Below are 21,955 nucleotides of genomic sequence, written 5' to 3'. Positions count from 1 at the left end.
ACTCAGGAGGCTGAGGCAGGAGAATGGCGTGAACCCAGGAGGCGGAGCTTGCAGTGAGCCGAGATCGCGCCACTGCACTCCAGACTGGGCGACAGAGTGACACTCCATCTGAAAAAAAAAATAGATGACTTGTACTGATATCCTAGTTTTGCCATTTTCTTGCTGCATAATATCCAGCAAGTCATTTCACCCATCTGAAGACCTTACTTTCCTTATCTGTAAAGTAATAATTGTGTCTGCATTATCTACTTAGCGTTTCCACAAGGATAAAATTAAATAATGTATTATGAGAGTCTTTCATCAACTACAAATTTGCATACAAATTTAAGTTAGTAATAGAATCACTGTGGGAAAATAGCATAAGCATTATGTTCTAAGGGCAAATCTTATGTCATGTACATTTTCATTATCTGGTGGAATTAGAGTAATTTTGTTTTGATCTTAGGTTTTCACTGGGATCTTTACAGCAGAAATGTTTCTGAAAATTATTGCCATGGATCCTTACTATTATTTCCAAGAAGGCTGGAATATCTTTGATGGTTTTATTGTGACGCTTAGCCTGGTAGAACTTGGACTCGCCAATGTGGAAGGATTATCTGTTCTCCGTTCATTTCGATTGGTAAAAAATAAATAAATAAATAAAAATAAAAAAGCACAAAAACCTTTCTAACCATCAGGGTTCTTGCATAGCAATGTCATAGTTTTTTTGCCACACAACCCTTAGCATTCTAAGTTTTTCTGTAACATTTCCATTGTCAAAAACTTTTCCTATGTGGAAAAAAAATTCTCAATTATTTACAAAAACCTTTATTTCAAAGAACGTAGTTATGTAAAGGTTAATGTATTACTCAGTAGCTGTTTTCATTAAGTACTGCTTCTAGAGACTACCACGGTTAATATTTCTAGACCTAAGAAAATATTTTTCATGAAAATGCATCACCTTTTAATAGCAACTTGAAAATATATATAGCCCTTTGTAGCAGTGGATGAAAATCTGATGTAAGATGTTCATGCAGAAACTTTCTCTAATTCTGTCTCTGGAAAATATGCATCTTGCAAAAGTCAAAGGAGAGAAAGTCTGTAGGATTACTAAACATGCCCATTAATTTACACATATATCCTTACAAGTTAGGAAAATAATTAGAATCATGGGAAATATTCCAAGTTTTTCAGTGCAGGTGCATGTAGCTACGTGAATACCCCAAGGAACATTAATGAATAATGAACATTTTTCTCTACTTATATCAGGGCTCAGTATGATGTTACTTTGCACACTATTGGCAAATTAATATCTTTCAGCAGAAATATTTCAGATTCAGATGTTAATATTATAATGTCCGGTCTTAAAACCACCTTTGTAAAACAAATTAAGAAGAGTTGGATTCCAAGTACTCATTAAAAATTCACTATAAGAGGCCTGGCTTGGTGGCTCATGCCTGTAATCCTAGCACTTTGGGAGACTGAGGCAGGTGGATCACTTGAGGTCAAGAGTTCGAGACCAGCCTGGCCAACATGGTGAAACTCTGTCTCTAGCATATATATGTAAATATATACATATATACACATATATGTGCATATATGTGTATGTATATATCTGTATATTTATATCTATACATATGTATATATTTATATCTATACATATGTATATATTTATATATACATACACACATATACGTGTAAATATGTATATATTTAACCAGGTGTGGTGGCACGTGCCTGTAGTCCCAGCTACTTGGGAGGTTGGGGCAGGAGGATCACTTTAACCTGGGAGGCGGAGGTTGCAGTGAGCTGAGATCACTCCTCTGCACTCCTGCCTGGGTGACAAAAGAAAAAAAAAGAAAAGGAAAGAAAAATAATTCACTGTCAGAGAAAATGATCTACATGGTCAAAATATGGAAAATCCAGCTTTTCCTAGGGAGTCCAAAAATTAGCCATGAGCCTGAGAGAGTTAGGGCAGATCAGATATTGTAAGATATTGAATTCTAATTACCATTTCTAGGTAAAGCTCAATACATATAATGCTTTTAAGAATCATACAAATATATATTATTATTTTATTTTCCAGCTGCGAGTTTTCAAGTTGGCAAAATCTTGGCCAACGTTAAATATGCTAATAAAGATTATTGGCAATTCCGTGGGGGCTCTGGGAAATTTAACCCTTGTGTTGGCCATCATCGTCTTCATTTTTGCCGTGGTTGGCATGCAGCTCTTTGGTAAAAGCTACAAAGATTGTGTCTGCAAGATCGCCAGTGATTGTCAACTCCCACGCTGGCACATGAATGACTTCTTCCACTCCTTCCTGATTGTGTTCCGCGTGCTGTGTGGGGAGTGGATAGAGACCATGTGGGACTGTATGGAGGTTGCTGGTCAAGCCATGTGCCTTACTGTCTTCATGATGGTCATGGTGATTGGAAACCTAGTGGTATGTACCCACTTAAGATACGCATTTCAGAAATATGTTAGGAATATAATGGAATGGTGACTGTTCTGTCAAAAAGAAAAACAAACTATGATTATTAGTTTAAAAGTCCATTACCTTGGATATATTATCACTTTAACAACACAGCAATATAGCAGTGCCCCTACATTTTTTATACCAAATTCTATTTTGTCAGTCACTTCATCACATTTTTATGTGAATTACAGTAGAGTATCATATTGAAGACAAGCCTAAAAGGATGTGCTGGGACCATTTTATAAATTCGGAGCCAAGGAAGAGAGAAGTCTAAAAAAAGTGGAGAGAGAAAGAGCAAAATTACCATCCAGATCAGGACTAAAAAGTGGTGTCTTTAAGTGTTCGTAATGATTGTGCCATTTCTTTGCCTCATTGTAGCATATGATATTCAATCACTCTATGTCATATGGCAGATGTACTAGCTAACCTGAGTTTGTCAGTTCTCGAATAGCTAATGACGCCTGATATTACCCTAATAGAGTAACTGATCAATCTTTATCTCTCTTAAATTTGGAGTGTTACTGTTTATAGTATAGAAATATATAAAATATTCTAAAGGTATGTACATTCATGTGCCAGTCTCATGGAAATATGAGAGATTATTCATAAACATCTCTACTTAGTCGATGAAGTATGAGAAATATAATAGATTAAGAAAACAAGTGTCAATGCCTACGTTAAGCTCCTGATCTTCATTCTGAGTCATAATAGTTATTTTTCAATTAACATCCAATTTAATATCTTAGTTTATCAAAAAATCATAGAATGCATTTACATGCATAATTGGAAACATTAGTGATTTTTAAGAATTCTTGTATAGTACCTATATAAACCTGTCTTCTTTTACTCATAAATTTTAGAGTTAGCAAAACCTTAGATTAGCTCATTCAATTTCACTTTACAAATGGGAGAACTTGAGAGCAATAGAAATCATGTCTTTGTCCAAGGATGTGCTATTGAGCCAGTCACAAATTCAGATCACCCATCTTCTAATCACTACGCTGTGGTGTTTCCTTCTCATCAAGTTTTAGAACTTAGAGTTTCTTCCGCACTTAAAAGAATAAGTGATTGTAATCTGCTCTTCCCTACATTGGTGTAAAATTATAATCATGTTTTTGTTGTTTTAAAGGTCCTGAATCTCTTTCTGGCCTTGCTTCTGAGCTCATTTAGTGCAGACAACCTTGCAGCCACTGATGATGATAATGAAATGAACAATCTCCAAATTGCTGTGGATAGGATGCACAAAGGAGTAGCTTATGTGAAAAGAAAAATATATGAATTTATTCAACAGTCCTTCATTAGGAAACAAAAGATTTTAGATGAAATTAAACCACTTGATGATCTAAACAACAAGAAAGATAGTTGTATGTCCAATCATACAACAGAAATTGGGAAAGATCTTGACTATCTTAAAGATGTAAATGGAACTACAAGTGGTATAGGAACTGGCAGCAGTGTTGAAAAGTACATTATTGATGAAAGTGATTACATGTCATTCATAAACAATCCCAGTCTTACTGTGACTGTGCCAATTGCTGTAGGAGAATCTGACTTTGAAAATTTAAACACGGAAGACTTTAGTAGTGAATCGGATCTGGAAGAAAGCAAAGAGGTAAGATTCTATAGATGTGTGAAGGTATGAATACATATATATATATACGTATACACACATACAGATGATCCTCAGTTTAATGATGTTTTGACTTAAGATATTTTACTTTATGATAATACAAAAGCAATATCCATTCACTAGAAACCATGCTTCAAATTTTGAATTTTGATCTTTTCCCAGGCTAGCAATTTGTGGTACAATATACCCTCATTATGCTGGGCAGTGGCCACAAGCTGCAGCTCCCAGTCAACCACGTGATTACAAAGATAAGCAACCAATATTCACCATACAGTATACTGTATTCAGTAAATTACATGAAGTATCCAACAGTTTATTATAAATTATGCTTTTCTTTAGATGATCTTGCCCAACTGTAGGCTAATCTAAACATTCTGAGCATGTTTAAAGTAGACTAGGGTAAGCTATAAAGTTTGGTAATTAGGTGTATTAAATGAGTTTTGATGTACAATATTTTCAACTCACAAGTTTATCAGGAGCTAACTTCATTGTAAGTTGAGGAACATTTACAATACATGTATTATACTGCCTGTATTTCTTATTATATATTTTCCATATAGATTTTTTGACATCATGTAAAATTTTATTTCACTAAAGAACAAAAGATTTAACTCAAGCAAATGATTGATAAATTAAAGGGTAATATAGTATATGTGTGAGTTTTCTCATCCTTAGTAATGGATATTTGTTAGATGAATGAATGAACGATCCAACAAATAGACAAACATCATCAGATTTAATCCTTACAATAACCTGGAAAGAAATATGTTATTATGTTAACTTTTCAGATAAGAAAATTAGCTCAGGGAGCATTAGGTCCCATAACTAGTGAGGGGAGTGCCGAGAGTTGAACTTAGAGCCCTTATTTACAAGTTCTGTTTATTGTTTGTTGCATCACATTGGCTCATGTACATTGAAGATAACTTAGCAACAAGAAATATTCTTGTAGCTTCTTCAACTAAAATTACACTGCCCTATGCATTAGCCTGTTTGGACTGCTATAGCACTATACTATAACTGGGTGGCTTAAACAACCAAAATTTATTTTCTCACAGTCCAGAAACTGGAAAGTCCAAGATCAAAATACCAGCAGGGTCAATGTCTAGTGAGGGCTCACTCCTTGGGTTGCAGACAGACACCTCCTTGCTGTGTCCTCACATGGCCTGTCCTCAATGCATGTACATGGAAAGAGAGAGAAGTCTGGTGTTTATTCTTCTTCTTACAAGTGCACTAGCCCTATCAGGATAAAGTCCAGCCTATATGACCTCATTTAACCTTTATCACCACCTTGTAGGCCCTATCCCCAAATACAGTCATATTGAGGGTTAGAGCTTCAGCATATGAATTTTGTGGAGACAAAACTTAATCCATAGCAACCTACTTTAAAATATTAAGTTAAAAGTCTAACAGATATATAAGATAATTAACAAGAAGTCTAGGATAAAGCACCTTTACTTCCCATTTAGTATTTGGAAATCTCAAAAACAGCAGGGTGTATAGTCTAAATACACCTTTCAGGCTGTATAGTCTAAATATTTTAAAGGATTGAGGACATTAAAGACATTTTATTAGAGATACAATTCTATTAGCTATCACCATGTCCGTTGCATTTTGATGGTTGTCCATGGAAGATACCACAGGTGTGTGACATTCTTTTGATTTATTGACTATATCCCTTGAAAGATGCTTCAAGTATTTATAATGAGTCTCTGAATAATCTAGGTCATCCTCCACTTGTAGGAGTATGGGGCTAATATTGGAGCTGGAAGTAGTTGCCTTGACCCTAGCATTAGAGTTGCTTAGTTCAGGTTTGTGAGATAAGAGAAGGGAAAGAAATATAGTGCAGAGACGTAATAGTAGATAGATCCTGTCACATTTCTATGTCTATGGAAATAGATTCAGTACAAAAAAAATAGACTGTTTTTTATCAAATATTGTGGACTTTTTTACAGAATTTTTAATTTGAATGTTATGTCAGTTCAGACTTTGTTTATTTGAGTTTTCCTAAGGAATCAGATGAAGGCCAATTTTTGGAAAAATTGTTGTCTTTGTATTTATAAAATTGATTCTGAACTTCTGTTAAAATAAATTTAGTAATAGCCTAGTCTGGTTTCCTTTGTTTTGAATCTTTAGACCTACAGTTAGCATTTGATGAAGACTAATGGCTACAATATGCTATCTGTTATATTAAAAAGGAAAAACACTATTTTATTACAAAGACCATCCATAAGATACACATTTTCTGTAAAAATTTGACATGATTCATACTCTTACTGTTTCTGTATATTGATCAAGGCTAAAAGAAACACTAATCTTTTTTTTTTTTTTTTTTTTTTGAGACAGAGTCTCGCTCTGTCGCCCAGGCTGGAGTGCAGTGGCCGGATCTCAGCTCACTGCAAGCTCCGCCTCCTGGGTTTACGCCATTCTCCTGCCTCAGCCTCCCGAGTAGCTGGGACTACAGGCGCCCGCCACCTCGCTCTGCTAGTGTTTTGTATTTTTTTTTTTTAGTAGAGGCGGGGTTTCATCGTGTTAGCCAGGATGGTCTCGATCTCCTGACCTCGTGATCTGCCCGTCTCGGCCTCCCAAAGTGCTGGGATTACAGGCTTGAGCCACCGCGCCCAGCCAACACTAACCTTTTTATAAAGCAACTATCCACTGAAGCACCAGGGGTAGTTCTGTTTCTTTCTACTTCATGGCATTTTATATCTTGGAACATTGAGTTACTTGAAATTTTAAATGTTAGGGTAATAGAAGCTTTAGAGATAATTTAATGTGGTGCTTCTCAAATTGTGCGTCATAGTTTAGTTAGACTTGAGAAATCCCTTTAATAGGCCAGTTTTTTTTTTTTTTTAATGAAATAGTGATCTGCCCACATCGGCCTCCCAAAGTGCTGGGAATATAGGTGTGAGCTACTGCACCCAGCCAATGAAATAGAATAGAATAACGTTAGAGCACATTTCATGTCATAGGGAGAAGTCCTGGTAAATGAAGCTTTTGCCGCCTGTGCTGAACTTTAATGTGTTGCTTGTCTAATTAGAATGCACCCACTTGGTTCATGGGCATAGAGTCTGAAGTTCAGGAGTTCCTAAGCTTCAGAAACACTGTTTCAGCTTTTTGAAGGCAGTGGTAATGAAGCCTTCCCAACCCTAGGCAGAACAGACTGCTTTCTTTTTTCGTTCCCAGAGATACAAGGCATAGAGCATAGTAATAAATAATGCATCTTCTTGACTCATGCATCTTACAAAGTACTATCATATTTTAGGATAGCTACTTATATGCATGCATGTCTCTCCTTTTATGTGGTGACCTACTTAAACATGTTTGGTACAAAGTAGACACTCAGATCAAACTTTTCCAGCTCATTCAACTCTTGTTAATAAAACCATTTTGAAGGGCTCTCATAAATACTTTCTCTGATTAGGGCATACTTGAGATTGTCATTTTAATTCCAATTATTTTGGACCAAATTTTTCTCTTGATTCAAGATTCACTTGAGTTAGGTTTTGTTGTTTTTGTTTTTGTTAGCCATGTTACCTTGTCACTTTACACCAGCCTTCTAAGAAAGTAATAATCTCTCATCTTTTCCACATGAATTGCTGTTGAAATGCAGTTGTATCTCATCCAGATGAAATTTTGTAATTAAATACTGAAACATCTATTTATCCCCTAATGATGCATTTCAATTTCTTTTATTCATTTTTGAATCTGGCTTTCTTTTTATGTTCTTTTACAGATTACCATATTGTATCAAATTTCCTGGCACTTTTACATCACAATTCCTTTCTTCTTGGTCAGAAATAAACCCACACAATATTGTTTGCCCTCATTGCTTCATCGGTCTCATACTGTATTCTGTTCATCAAAGTAAGGCACAAATTATGTGATATTCTGCTTTTAGAGGAATTAAGCTGACAGCAGATGCCCCAATAGATGAAGTCTTTGTTCTACGTTAGGAATGCTGCCTGTAGTACATTAATCTCATCATTTTGATTCTTTTTGTTTTAGCCTTTATTCTTTTTGCCTATATTCATTTATTTAGCAGTTATCATATGCCAGGGAGATTAGATAATGGAGTATACTAATAAGCTATAAGGCATGATTTTCTCTCTCTCTGTGTGTGTGTGTGTGTGTATTTACAGTTGGACCCTGACTTACAATGGTTTGACTTAATGATTCGACTTTATAATGGGTTTATCATGAGTTTGCCCCATTGTAAGTTGAGGAGCATCTGTGTGTGTGTGACTTTCAACCTTTAAGTATGAATTTTCATATTGAGACATATGTTACTAATGCAAAAATGTTACCTTCCATGGCCTCTGTTAGACTAGTTTCATTTGAACATGTTATTGTTTCCATTCCTGAATTCCAGTAATGACTTATCTGCAATGCATCATTATAATACCTCCAAAATTATATTAATGCTTTGTGATAAAATTACAAGTGCCCACTGTTTATTATTCATACACTGAACATTTGTTTTTAGACATATGAGGCCACAGTTATAAAGTTGGTAAATGCTTATACTCTGGAGCCAGATACTGGGTTATATAATTTCATTTTAGCTGCTTACTGTGTGACTTTACCTATCTAATAATCAGTTTCCTCATCTCAGAAACGTGCATAATGTTACTGACTGCATTTTTGGGGCAGAATATTAAATGAGATAATAAACATGAAGTACTTAGCACAGTGCCTAATATAGAATATTTGATAAATCATCATTATTAGTATTACCAGTTGCATGCCACACTGTTCCAGCTAAGTTTTCTTACAAGAATTACTACTCATAACATATTCCACTATTTGTCTTTTTTTGTTGTTTGCCTTTTGCTCTCTGTAATAAATTGTTTTATAAGTTTATCTGGGAATGGTGATACATTTTATATTTTCTGTGTATTTTTAAATTGTTTTGATTACATTCTTGATATGGTAAGCTCCTTAAAATATTTAAGAAAATTAGTTTTCTAAGGGGCATTCCAATCAGGAAATATTAACATGCAGAAACCTAAAGACAGGAAGCAAGAGGGTATATTTGGAGACAATTAGTAGTTTGGAATTCCTGGGGCATAAATCACAGGAGCTGAGGATGAGATGTAGGTAAGGAGTCTCAGTTTCCAGGAAGCAAGAATAGACTGGTATGAAGAGATGTGCTGAGCTGGAACTTCATATTTATTTTGCCTCTTACATCTGTGGTGAAGTCACACCTAAGTATCCTCCATTCCAGAGCAAACTAAGGGCTGTTTTTCCTACACCTTCCTCCTATTGATCTCCAAAAGAAGAAAGGGAATAGTATGAGTCACATTTCATCCTCTCTTTAAGTCCTAAGAGACTTCATCCTTCAAAGTACATTCAAGTAATTTGAGGAATTGTTTTTTTAAACCTCAGAAAATTTCTTGACTCATGCCATAGTAGGAATAATGATAAGCTAGAAATATGAATTTTTATTGAACATTAATAATAAAGAATGTTGACTTGGACAGATCTGAGAGAGCTTTGAAGGCTGGGCAAAACTGCCAAGAGTATGCAAAAGACAATACAAAATCTTCTCTCCCCAAATAGAAAGTAAATTTATTTTGGTTATGGATAGTAAAAACATTTTTATCCTCTGAAGTACCTACCACAATGCTGGGTACATAACAGTTGCCCAATAATTTTTTGAGTTTTGGTTGATTTATATGGATACTAGATTAAGAGCCTATTAGCCTTAACTCTACTATGAGCAAATCGCTAAATCTATATTACCCCGTTTCCTAATTTATTAAATGAGGTATCTGTCCTATGATGCTTATAGAAATGTTATGAAGCTCTAAAAGCTATTTGGAAGTTAAAAATGTTCAAAAGTGTAAGGTGATGTCAAGAAAATTACTACTGTAATTCCATTTAAATAAAAAATTTTAAGTAAATTGAGTTATTAAAGTTATACTTTTGGGAACAAAAGTGGCATATTACTAAAGTAATTATAAAAGAAATATACTTGTTTTTGTGATGAGTGAGCTCTAGAATAATGAGTAAAAATGTCAGTGAGGTCCTTGTAATTCAGGTTATGTTAATAACAGCTATTGTTAAATGTTCACCATGGACAAATTACTATTGCAGGGCATATATTATCTCATGCAATCTTTACGCCATAAGACACACTGTTATTCCAGCCTTAAGATGAGAAAAATAAGCATATTTTCAACAAAGGAAAACTTGCCAAAGTTACACAAATAGTACATGGTTGGTCCTGGACTAGAATCCAGGCAGTCTGCTCCATAGTCACACTCTTAACCACTACACTAAATCTTAATAGTGTCTGAAAATGTACTTTCTTTGGGATAGTTCTGAAATAAAATAATACTATTTGTTGAAGAACTAGGTACAGATGTCAACTATAGATTTAGTGTTAACTTCCAATCACTGCACATTGGGCACAGGTTAACAGCATAGTCTGGAGTGTTTCAGAGCCCTCCTGCTTTGTCCTGAAAGGTCCTGTTCCTCTGGTACTGACCTGCACTTTAGGCTGATCTGCTTCTGCATTCCACACTGACCTGTGAAGGTCTAACTCTACTTACAGAGCACTTAGTCTCCCAGAGTGTGATAGTTGTGCTTAAGGAGCATCCCCTTCTGAGTTTAAAGCTGCTGGGAGAGTCTTCCAAATCATTAGGAAGAACTTCTATGATGCATCATTAGCTTATGAGGTCTTGAGAACAGGAAAAACACTAACCGTGTCTTCCTTTAAGTCCACAGCACATATAACATATTTGTTAAATGGATGAATAAATAGGTGATGAGCAGTTACCTCTAGATTTCCATTTTTCCCCCATTATATCACCGATATATACATTTTTAAATATACTTGCTGCTTTGCTGATATTTTTCAATTTAATACTTTTATCTTACCTTATATGGGTTAAGGAACATAGGACAATCCCCAACCCAAGCACATAGTCTCTAAGAGATGGCAACTACTCTCTGTGAAGAGTACTATCCATGGAACCCAAGGTCCTTCTCCATTACTTCTAATCTATCACTAGGGACTGCCAAGGCTGCGTATCTTTGTCCACCTCTCTGCATCCCCAAGGCTTTTACCCAGTGTCAGACCTCCATCATCTTCCAGTTTTACTGCTAGAGCCTCCAAATGGGTCTCTCCTCACTAGCGTAGTCTTGACAAAACAATAGATGGTCTTTCTGAAATGCAAATCCTGTAACAGTTCTGTCCTCTCTAACCTTTCAGGAGTTGCCCATTGCTCACAGTATGGAGTCTATACTACTTAACATGGCTACAAGTCCCTGTAAAACTGACCACAGCTGACCCCTTCAGTATCATGGAATAGTACACCTCACACTTCCCCACCCAGTTATGCTAATCTTTCATTCAATGGAATTCCCCATGCTTTATCAGTTTTCATCTTTGTACCTTTTTTCTCTGACAGGAATACTCTCTTACTCCATCCTGCTTCACCTGATTCATCCTGACCCACCACATCATTCTTATGCCAAATGTCACTTTATTCTACCCTGTCCTTCCTAGACTGAGCGAGGTGGTGATCTCAATATACTCTATACTACTCCTATTACAGTGTGTGGTGATTGCTTCTCTGTATCTTCCATTTGATTGTGAACTGATGAGGGCAGATACTAAGTCTATTATGTTCACTATCTTATTTTTCAAGTCCTAGTTTTGATGCCTGGCACATTTTTGGTAGTCAAAAATCAATAATTACACCTATTACAAACAATACAATACTGTGATGGAAATTGTTACCATTTATCAAATAAGCACAGGCCAAACAATATTTGTGTGTTATCTTGTTCAGTCCTTATAACAAGGATGTGAAGTAAGAACCATTTTACGAATTAGAAACCTAAAGCCTAAGGAGGTTGGGATAATTGATTAAAGTCCATAAAACCAGTGATTGTGATTCAAACTCAAGTTTCTCTGATCCTCAGAATAGTAGTAATTTCAACTCTTTCATTATATAGATATATAGTTTATTTGCCCAGTAGACACTTATTAAGTATGTTATAATTTAACAGTAAAAATCAATGTCAAAATAACATTATAGAAACTCTGTGCTCAATTTGGCAAAATGAATTTAACAATGAAAATTACACATTTGATTTGCATTTTGGTTTCTAGCTTGGGGATTATAAATGCAATTTTTCAGAATTTTTTTCTTTCCAATTTTTTTGTATTACCATGATTTTCTATTGACTCAATATGTCTGAAATATGTTGCTTTTGTTCCCTTATATTTAATCATTGATACAAAAGTTTATGTATGACATATCGAAAGCAAAATTCAGAGTAGTATATTAGAGTCATATTCTTCCACCTTTACTTTTATACTGGGCAAATGTTTGACTAAAGAATGGAAACAATTAACATTTTGTAAATATGAATAATCCACTGAAGATTGTCCTTTCAACATACAGCTTGATGAAGAAATCAACTGGGAATAATGTGGGAATTAATGAGTTAATATTTGAGTTTTCTAGCTGCCCTGTGGAAATGTTGAGTCTCATCACAGTGTCTTTTCCATTGATATGATATTGTTCCTTTGTTGAGAGTCTTTAATAGGGGTCATTTTAATTTTTAATATGCATAGTGTACAATAGAAATATTTACTGGTGCACAATGTACACAATGAAATATTAATACTAATATTTCGGAGGTTGTAGAGAACCTCATTTAAGCATGACTTAGGAGATATATATGTCACAATAGTAAAATACCCAGTATTAAAATAGTATCTGCCCAGTTTTAAAAATAAGTACTTTGGGTAATATTCTTTATATATTACATTTAAATATATATGTGTGTGTGTGTGCGCGCGCGTATGCACACACACATATATGTATACAAATATATATACATCATATGACCACATATTAAGTATGCTTTTGACCCTTAAATTCCAGATTTTTTTTTTTTTTTTTTTTTTTTTTGAGACGGAGTCTCGCTCTGTCTCCCGGGCTGGAGTGCAGTGGCCGGATCTCAGCTCACTGCAAGCTCCGCCTCCCAGGTTCACGCCATTCTTCTGCCTCAGCCTCCCGAGTGGCTGGGACTACAGGCGCCCGCCACCTCACCCGGCTAGTTTTTTTGTATTTTTTAGTAGAGACGGGGTTTCACCGTGTTAGCCAGGATGATCTCGATCTCCTGACCTCGTGATCCGCCCGTCTCGGCCTCCCAAAGTGCTGGGATTACAGGCTTGAGCCACTGCGCCCGGCCTTAAATTCCAGATTTAATTATATTACTTATTATAAATTTAGTAGGAGTATTATAAACTCCTACTAAACTCTATAAATAAGCTCCCTATAACAAACCAAGTTTAAAAATAAAAACATAAACATTGTAGGATCAAGTCAGAGAACAAGAAAAAAAGCATTTAATCACTTACTCTCAGAGAATATTGAACAGTGTTTTCTTTGTTTTGCCTTACCCTCAAGGTCAAAATCATTTACTAGAGTAAAGAGCATTTTTAAAAAGCAAGAAATTTGCATAAATCCACTGAGGAGGAAAAATGCTCTTACCATCAGGGTTGTAGTTATTAAGTGGTTATTGAATGCCCTTGTGTACAAGGCAAAATGGATGCTTCATATACAATGTGGTCTCTGCATTCTGTCTTAATAATTTAGCTATTAAGATTTAGCTATATAGGCCAGGCGCGGTGGCTCAAGCCTGTAATCCCAGCACTTTGGGAGGCCGAGACGGGCGGATCACGAGGTCAGGAGATGAGACCATCCTGGCTAACACGGTGAAACCCCGTCTCTACTAAAAAATACAAAAAAACTAGCCGGGCGAGGTGGCGGGCGCCTGTAGTCCCAGCTACTCGGGAGGCTGAGGCAGGAGAATGGCGGGAACCCGGGAGGTGGAGCTTGCAGTGAGCTGAGATCCGGCCACTGCGCTCCAGCCCGGGCGACAGAGCGAGACTCCGTCTCAGAAAAAAAAAAAAAAAAAAAAGATTTAGCTATATTATTTAGCTATTAAGATTCATGTGTGAAAATACACAGATTCTCAAATGAACTAGCCTATTTTGAAATTGGTAAAATTTAAGGTTGATTCATGGTTAAATAAATATTAAAATGGATTTTAAGAAATAGTCCATTAATCTCAAAAACAGAACCAATTTGCTTTATTAGTGAATAGTGAATTTCAAAATGAAATAAATTTCAATCTAAGAACACAGAAGGAAAAATTAATTGGCCTTATTGATTTTTACATCTATAAAAATACTTATTTGAGAACATTTTAGTTTTGCTGTTACCGAATTTCTTTAGTATTTTATCTGAATTCGTATTTTATGTGCTAACATAGAAGGGGACTCTTCCTACACATGTGAAGATGTGTATTTTTTGAGTATTTTTGAGTATTTTTTGAGTATTTAATACTTTTTGAGTATTTAATAATTCCCTTTTTGAGTATTTAATAATAATAGTGTCACTATCCCAATCAAATAAAGAATTGGACCACTTCATCTTTTATCTCAACCATTGAAAGAATATATTCATACAAATGTACTGATTATGAAGGTTTTAATACAAATTTTTTAGCCTATGATAAAATATTTTTTAAAATAGATGACATTTAGAATTTGAATAATATTAATAGCAAAAGTAAATATATTATGACTATATATTATCTGATAAAACATACTTACAGAAAATTCTTATTTTCAAGGGTTCATGGGATATTTCTATAAACTAATCATATACTAGAGCTCAAAGTAAAGCTCAATACATTGAAAATGGCTGGCATATAGGGTTATCCAGTCACAATGCAGTTAAGCCTGAAATTAATAATAAATTGATAGAAAGCATTCCAACCATTTGAAAATTAAGAAATTTCCCCCTCAACAAATATTGAATAAAAGAGTAATAAAATACCTAAATAACTGTTTCAAAAATAAGAACATTTTATGTCAAAATTTGTGGAAGAAGACCAAGTAGTCATTGAATGTCTTAATATTACCAATATGATTAAGAAGGAATGAAAGAACCTAACAAATACCTTTGAGAAATTAGAAAAGGAACAAAAAAGGAAGAAGATATACATAAAGAGAAAAAATAGTGAATTATCAATGTAGCAGACAATATTGGTATAACAGGTTATGGTTCTTAGGAAAAAAAAAAATCAGTAAGACACACAAACTTTGGTATATCAAGCAGAATTCTAAGATGACCTCAATGACACTTGCCCTTGTACAAAATCCACACTCCACGAGTGTGGTTGCAACCTGTGGATATGGTATCACCCTGTAATTACATTACATTTATGGCAAAAAAGGGGATGATGCTGGGTGGGCCTGACCTAATCAGGCAAACTCTTTAAATGCAGAGTGATTTCTCCTGCTATCACATAGAGGAAGCTGAAAAGATATGCTCTGCCTGGCCCAGAAAAAAGCAAACACTCATACTGTGAACTGCATACAGCAGCCATGTGGCCAGGGACTATGGGTGGCCTCTAGTTGCTGAGAGTGGTTCTTGGCCATGAACTGGCAGGAAAGTAGGAAGCCCAGTCTTATAATTATGAGAAACGAACTCTGCCAACGACAGTAAACTTGGAAGAAGATCCTGAGCCCTAGAAAAGAACTGAATTTCCAGCCAACACCTTGACGTCATCCCAATGAGACCCTGAGCAGAGAATCCAATTAGGCAGTGCCAGACTTCTGACCTATAGAAACTGTGGATGGTGAATGTATGTTGTTCTAAGATGCTGGGTGCATGCTCATTTGTTACACAGACATAGAAAACTAATACATTTGGCAAATAATACTTGTTAGGAAAACTCAAATGATTTTCTATGTGTAAAGAACAATTGCAATCAAATAAGAACACTAATACTCCAATAGAAAAATAGGCAAAAGACCAGGCACCGTGGCTCACTCCTGTAGTCACAGCACTTTGGGAGGCCAAGGTGGGTGAATTGCTTGAGCTCCAGAGTTCAACACCAGCCTGAGGATCAGATGCTGTCTCTACAAAAAATACAAAAATTAGCCGGGTGTGGTGATATCACTTGTAGTCCCAGTTACTTGGGAGGCTGAGGCAGGAGAATTGCTTGAACCTGGGAGGTCGAGGCTGCAGTGAGCTGTGATTGCATCACTGCATGCCAGTCTGGGTGATGGAACGAGACCTGTCTCAAATAAATAAACAAGTAAGAGTCAAAAGAGACAAGTCATAAAAAAATATAATTGGAAGACAAACCTTAAGAAATATTACTCCTAATTGTTATCTAATAAATTAATATCAAAACAACGGTAGTGTACTTTCTACTTTTCAATTTGGCCAATAAAAAAGAAGAAACAAAAGCAACACATGAAAAGGAAAACAAAACAAAAACCCAGGTAAATAATGCATTATGCTGATGAAGGAAACCTATGAGATAGATACTTACAAATCTCAGAACATGGTACCTTTCAATAAATGTTGAGTAATTGAATATTTCATGTACAGCTAATAGTGAAATTAAGAGCCCAGCTATATGTGGATGGTTTCTTTCTTTCTAAGGTGGGAATAGCTGTTTACTTCTCCTTGGTCAGAGATGATCAGAGGATTTTTCTTTTTATTTATTTATTTGTTTGTTTGTTTTTTGAGACAGGGCCTCACTCTGTCATCCACGCTGGAGTGCAGCGGTGCAACCATAGCTTCCTGCAGCCTCAACCTCCTGGGTTCAAGCCATCCTCCCAACTCAGCCTCCAAAGTAGCTAAGACTACAGGCATGCACCACCACATCCAGCTATTTAAAGAAATTTTGGCCGGGCGCAGTATCTCACGCTGTAATCCCAGCACTTTGGGAGGCTGAGGTGGGTGGATCACCTGAGGTCAGGAGTTTGAGACAAGCCTTGCACACATGGTGAAACTCTGTCTCTACTAAAAATATAAATAATTAGCCAGGCGTGGTGGCAGGTGCCTGTAATCCCAGCTACTTGGGAGGCTGAGGCAGGGGAATCGCTTGAGCCTGGGAGGCAGAGGTCGCAGTGAGCCGAGATTGCACCATTGCACTCCAGCCTGGGCAACAAGAGCGAAACTCCGTATCATAAATAAATAAATAAATGATAAATTAAAAACACCAAATTTTTTTCTCTTTTTTTTTTAAGTAGGGACAGCAGGATCTCACTATGTTGCCCAGGCTGATCACAGGACTTTTCTAGCCACAGTCCCAGCATGTTACCCAGCCTGTACAGGCCCAACAGCCACACCCACTCTGAGTTTCCTGATCCTTTTCTCCTCCAGAGTCCAGATCTGCTCCCTCATCACCTTCTCATCAGTCTTCACATCACATCTCTCTTTGCTTTAAGACTTTCCAAATGTATCATTTCAAATTCCAAAACACTCCAAAGTCATAGAAAATTAAAACTGGAACTTTAAAGATCATCTCCTCATTTTACGTATTTAAAAAAATGGGCTAAAGGAAGAATTATTTGAACAAAGCCACACAGAAAGCGAGAGGTCAAACCAGGTTTCGGTTTCTTTCCAGTTTATTGTTGGTGGCTTTCTTTCCACTACTGTGGCCTGGGCCAGGAGAAGCGTGAAAAAATAAGATTGTTGCCTCCACTGGAGGCCATAACTTGTTTTAAAAGTTCTTGGAATAGTCAGTTCAGAAATGGTGAGTGACAGATGTGGCTTGGCTGTATAAAGTCATTTACATCATCTACTTACTCCGTATATGGATCATTTTACCACATGATAATATATGCACATATTCTGCATATATGCAAATAAAATGACCAACATACATACTTATTGTAATGATGTATAGTTATAAAATATTCATAGAGGCACTATGTTGAATTTAAAGAGCTTTAAAGTCAAGAGTTTTATATCCCAGTTTTTTTTTAACCTACTGTTTTTTTGCCAAATCAATTATATTATCCAGATCTACTTTACCAATCTGAATATTGTAATTTTCTGAGGTCACATTCAATTCCAGTCCCTCTGAGGTTCCAGTAAAAAACCTGAGTATAATTTGTCAACTTTACCTGATTGGTAGTATGTGTTTTCACGTGGCAAAGCTTTCACATTTTGCTGCTTCTGTAAGCCTGGTTGTTGGTACTTAGCATTAAAAAGTCAGAACTACTGATTATTTATTTCTTGGAGAAAAAAGAAAATATTACAACTTTTCTAAAATGATTCAGTGTAACAAGATCATGCAAGTGACATCCCATTACTTTTGCCACATTGTATTGGCTAGAAGCAAATCACAGGTCCTGCCCATATACAAGGCATGACAACAGTGGCCAGAAATTTTGGAGACCATCTTAGAATTCTGTTTACTATAGACTGTCATGAAGAAAGCATGTTTGCAGATATAAAGAAAAGATTCTTACATGTCATTCAACATAATGTCAATTCTTCTTCAAGTTTATAGATTAAACCTCTGAAATAACTTTTTTTAATGCCCACAACGATACTGTCTCTTCATTTGGTATAACCCCCTCACCCCTCAGTTACTAGTGGTGTTGGTGACAAATTCTAAACTTTAAGAGACTTTTTAAAATAATGTCTCCTTGCATTAGTTTAGTGCCAAGTTGTTTTATCTGAAATTGCTAAATCTTGAAGACTTTTTTCATTTTATCACCTTTCTTCCACTGCAATTCATGATACTAAATTCCACATAATTTTCCCTATATTCACCACACGTATTTTTTCTTTCATTTGACATCTTCTTTTTAAATTTGGGCATGCATTTCCCCAAATTTTGATTCAATTATGGTTTTCCAATACATTTTTTAAATTTTCATTTGTGTATTTATTTATTTTAGAAATGGGATCCGGCTATAACGCTGAAATTGTTCTCAAACTTGTAAGCTCAAGCAGTTCTCCAGCCTCAGCCTCCCAAGTAGCTGAGAGTGTAGGCAGTTTTCCAATCTTTTAAATAACATTTTAATCAATTTTTTCATGTATCATGCATAAATTAGATGAAAGTGGAACTTCCCTGCTCAAATTAAAGCCTTCAGCCACTTAAGGCTGGAGTGAGATCTCTGCAGAACATTGGCTGGAAACACCTCTTCTGTAATATTAGTAGGACAGATGCCTTTCACTGCAACATACATACTAAATATTGGTATAATTGTTGATTGAAATTTAGCTGTACAGTTTATCATCTGCAGATGATAGACTTTCTCTAAGTTCTAAAGTACATTAATGGCTAAGCATGTAGCATTTTAGATATAATTTATACAAATTAAGTGTTTAAGCTTAATGCCTTTCTTATTTTGAAAAACTTACTATCATCTTTGAGAAGGTCTTGGTGACTTTTATATTAATGTTTTTATTTATTTTAATCTATTGACTATGTAAAAAGGATTATTATTTGTTTAATTTAATTTTAATTTCTGTATTGATATTCCTTATTTAACATGCTGATCAAAACTTTTGCTGTTTCCCATATTTTGGCTAAAAACAGTTTAGTTCAGTCACTTGTGTACTTATTTCATTTTGTTTGTTTTTCTTTCCTTTCTTACACTAATGTTCATTTATTTACATTATATATAAATTTCCAGAAAAAGCACTAACACTTCTCTCAGGTTATCATAGTTTATCTAGAGTAATTCATTGACATAAGCCCCGTTGCTTATGGTTTAATCTTTCTAATATTCACATGTCACTTTTTCTGATGTTATTATGATTTGAAAGTAGGGGAAAATTCTTCTTACCGTTAAGAGAATCAAGGTCTATCATAGGGGTTAGCTATGATGTGGCTTACCAGCCTCCCTTTGCAAAATGCTGACTTGGGAAGTGGAGCTTAAGCCAAATATAAGCATCATTTTTAAAATCTAATTTTTAACCACATATTGTTCCTGAAAGATGTATACACTTCTCTGGATCCAAACATTCAACTGCTCCATTTATTTACAAAATAAAAATGACATATATAAAAATATCACTTTAGACCCCTTGTGGTAGCACGGGTTCATTGTTTGGAGTGCTACATCAACGCTTTAGCATGAGCTGCACTTGTAATTCATCATCTATTGTTTCTGTTTAGTTTCTTTTCCCCCTCAGAGGACAAATATCTTAATGAATCATATAAAGCAACCTGAATTGAGTCTCTTTCTAGAAATGTATAATAGTACCTATTTAAAAATAATTATTCACACCTGATTTTATAGTTTTTAGCGCACATGTATCCATGTGGGGGATTTACCTGTATTACATTTATTCAATGACTTTGACTTGGTCCTTATAAATACAACAACACTTTTTAGATGCATTTTTCAAAGTCTACAAGATTAAATCACACACTAGCAGTATTTTAGAATAGTGTAAACTGATTAGAAAATAAACATAACTTATTCTTGATAAGCATACCATTCAGCTGGTGAAAATACACATATGCAGGTATACTAGGCAGTAGCCAACTACCTAAGCAATTTTTGCACATCAAGGTCATCAGTTATTGTATTTTACTAAGAAAACTGCAAGTATCATTTTGTAAGTCCATTAGAATGAAGAGAAGTTATAATAAAAAAGCAATATGCGCCCAAAGTAGTGCCTATAAAGCGTTGAAACGGGTTTAAATAAGAGAGTAATTATTACTCTTTCACATTGATGGGAGGAAAAATCACTTTGAGAAAAAGCCAGAGAACATTAAGAAGTTCGCCTTGATTAACACACAGCTTCTATCTGTGAAAGACAAATTTGGGAGATTTGGTTGGAACTCTAAGTTGAAAACAAAAACTTCATCCATCACTAATATCTGAAACAGAGATATTCATCTATTCATTCATTCACTAAATGTTTATCAGTCATTCACCATACATACACTAAGCTTTGTGGACCACAAAGGTCTAAGTTACATGAGACTAGAATGAGGATGGCCATTTTTATTTATAGTTATATAAATAACTATATATATAAACAAAGAAAAGGTAAAAGAGTGAACAGAAATTTCATAGGAATTTGGAATCTGGCTGAGAAAATAGTTATTTCAGAGATAAAATAAGGAAAACTGTCTTTTGATTACTGCCAATGTTTGAAATAAGTAAAAGTAAACAAAAGAAATTTGAGTCTGGGTGCTGAAAGAGTGATATTGCAGAATCAGGAATTTGTTTAAAGAAGTATGTTTAAGATTGTCTAAAAAGTCATTACTTAGATTGAGAGCATGCTAAGTTTGAACATTATTGGGCACACCTCCACTTTCCTACCGTAGTTCAGACAGACTGTAGAATATACTTATATTGTTTTAAGAAGTTTTAAAATAAATTTGTAAACATGTAGAAGATCACTCGTCTAGACCTGTGAACTTTCCAAGTGTAGATATTCCAATAGAATGCTAATAAGGGCATTTGATCATCTTTTAAATCATCTTAAAAATTCTGAAATATGGAGTGGCTCCAAGCTCTATGCATTAAAAAAAAAAAACATACTTAGAAGCATATTGTATCCATCCATTGTGACTATCTTTGGCTTTGCCATTAATGTTTTACAATTTGGAGAAGTAACACTATTCACCAATTCCTGGATCTACAACCCACCTATGGTCCCAGTTTGTTTATAAAGTAGTCCTTATGAAATAGCAAATGTATTCAGAAACATTTAACATATTTTAAATATAAGTTAATTTACAGTTCATATTATCTTGTAATGTTCATACAATCATACAGTTCATACAATCTTATAATGTTCTTAATATCCACCACATTCTTAAAGAGTTACCAATGTACTATGAGTACTTACAAGCACTTGCTCATGTACTTGAAATTAGTAGTAAGTTTACTTTCCTAACATTTAGTAGACAGGGTAGAGTTTGTGTGTGTCCAAATGCATGCCAACTCTTACATTGTTCAATTTTCCATTTTGATGTTATTCTCGTATTGTGTTATATCATCATTACACAATCTTGGTGTAAAGATAAAATAGGTGTAAAGAGATAAAATAGGAATGGAA

General features: G+C 35.1%; 1 protein-coding gene across 1 annotated transcript in view; it reads left to right on the top strand.

Annotated features, from left to right (window-relative positions):
- The window catches only part of SCN1A (sodium channel, voltage gated, type I alpha subunit), a 162,648-nt gene that overhangs the window by 111,678 nt on the left and 29,015 nt on the right, over nucleotides 1-21,955 (top strand). Inside the window, exons 16-18 of the mRNA XM_011958029.1 lie at nucleotides 446-619; nucleotides 2,066-2,422; nucleotides 3,585-4,067. Of these exons, the coding sequence (XP_011813419.1) occupies nucleotides 446-619; nucleotides 2,066-2,422; nucleotides 3,585-4,067 (1,014 nt within the window). The remainder of the gene's footprint in view (nucleotides 1-445; nucleotides 620-2,065; nucleotides 2,423-3,584; nucleotides 4,068-21,955) is intronic.

The sequence above is a fragment of the Colobus angolensis genome, unplaced genomic scaffold, assembly GCF_000951035.1.
Source record: "Colobus angolensis palliatus isolate OR3802 unplaced genomic scaffold, Cang.pa_1.0 Scaffold456, whole genome shotgun sequence".
Classification (NCBI taxonomy): domain Eukaryota; kingdom Metazoa; phylum Chordata; class Mammalia; order Primates; family Cercopithecidae; genus Colobus; species Colobus angolensis.
This window is presented reverse-complemented; position numbering and strand designations above follow the sequence as displayed.